A 1,010-nucleotide genomic window follows, 5' to 3' on the forward strand; every position below is an offset into this window, starting at 1 on the left:
TTTTCCAAGTGCGTTTTCACTTCTTCAACATTGCTAAAGTTTTTACCTCCTAATATATGCTCTAACGATCTGAAAAGGTGATAATCCGACGGCGCGAGATCTGGTAAATAAGGTGGATGAGGTAAAAGTTCCAATCCAAGCTCCCTAATTTTTTCCTGTGTTATTTTTGCAGCATGAGGCCTCGCGTTATGGTGTTGAAGGATTTTTTTTTTGTAATTGACCAAAACAGATAGATTTTAAAAAGCTCTTTCTTCATTCACACGAGTTGTTCACAATACACTGTCGCTGTAACGGTCTGACTAGGTTCAAGCAATTCATAGTGTATGATTCCTGAAAAATCCCACCGCACACAAACAAGGACGTTCCTTACTGTTAGTGATGGTTTACGTGTCGGAATAGGTGCTTCTCTGAGAGAAAGCCATTGTTTTTTGGTACAGGATTATTTTATAGCATCCAGTTCTCATCTCCAGTTACAATTCGTCGCAAAACTGATCGGTTTCAAACCGAGACAATAGAGACGCGCAGATTGTACGCCGTTGATCGAGTGTCGTCTCTGTCAATTCATGAGGAACCCAAATTCCTTGCCTATACATTTTTCCTATGCTATGAAGATGATCCTGAACTGTAGACCATGGACAGCCAATCTTTAGTGATAATTCCCTAATAGTTTGACGAGGATCTGAATCCACCATCGCCCTCAGGATATCATCATCTAATTTTTGAGGTCGTCCCTTTCGTTCAACATCTTCGAGACTCCTATTTCCATTTTTAAACTTTTTAAACCATCTATGATACTTGTTTAGTTTTAGAACATCGCCGTAAGTGTGGTTAATTTTTTTCACTGCTTCGTTTGCCTTCAATCCTTGATCGAACAAAAATAGCATACAATGACGTAAATGTCCTTCTTCTACTGTTGGCCTTGACATCTTTCCTCCTTACTAGAACAAACATTTTTTAACCAAAAAACAGAATTTACAACCAAGCTCGATCGTAGCAACAAAACTTACGTG

The 1,010-nt window shown here is 38.9% G+C and overlaps 1 protein-coding gene across 1 annotated transcript; it reads right to left on the reverse strand.

Annotated features, from left to right (window-relative positions):
- Positions 1-470: 470 nt before the first annotated feature.
- Positions 471-926, reverse strand: LOC106751313 (histone-lysine N-methyltransferase SETMAR-like). Its single transcript, XM_014632199.1, has one exon. It carries the CDS (start codon positions 924-926, stop codon positions 471-473), a length of 456 nt encoding a protein of 151 aa, XP_014487685.1.
- Between the last annotated feature and the right edge of the window lie 84 nt (positions 927-1,010).

This window comes from Dinoponera quadriceps, unplaced genomic scaffold (genome assembly GCF_001313825.1).
Source record: "Dinoponera quadriceps isolate SergipeBrazil2010 unplaced genomic scaffold, ASM131382v1 scaffold11066, whole genome shotgun sequence".
NCBI classification, from domain to species: Eukaryota; Metazoa; Arthropoda; class Insecta; order Hymenoptera; family Formicidae; genus Dinoponera; species Dinoponera quadriceps.

Bases quoted from the DNA above. Each gene is read 5' to 3' on its own strand.
- LOC106751313 (XM_014632199.1), bottom strand. From the start codon at position 926: ATGTCAAGGCCAACAGTAGAAGAAGGACATTTACGTCATTGTATGCTA.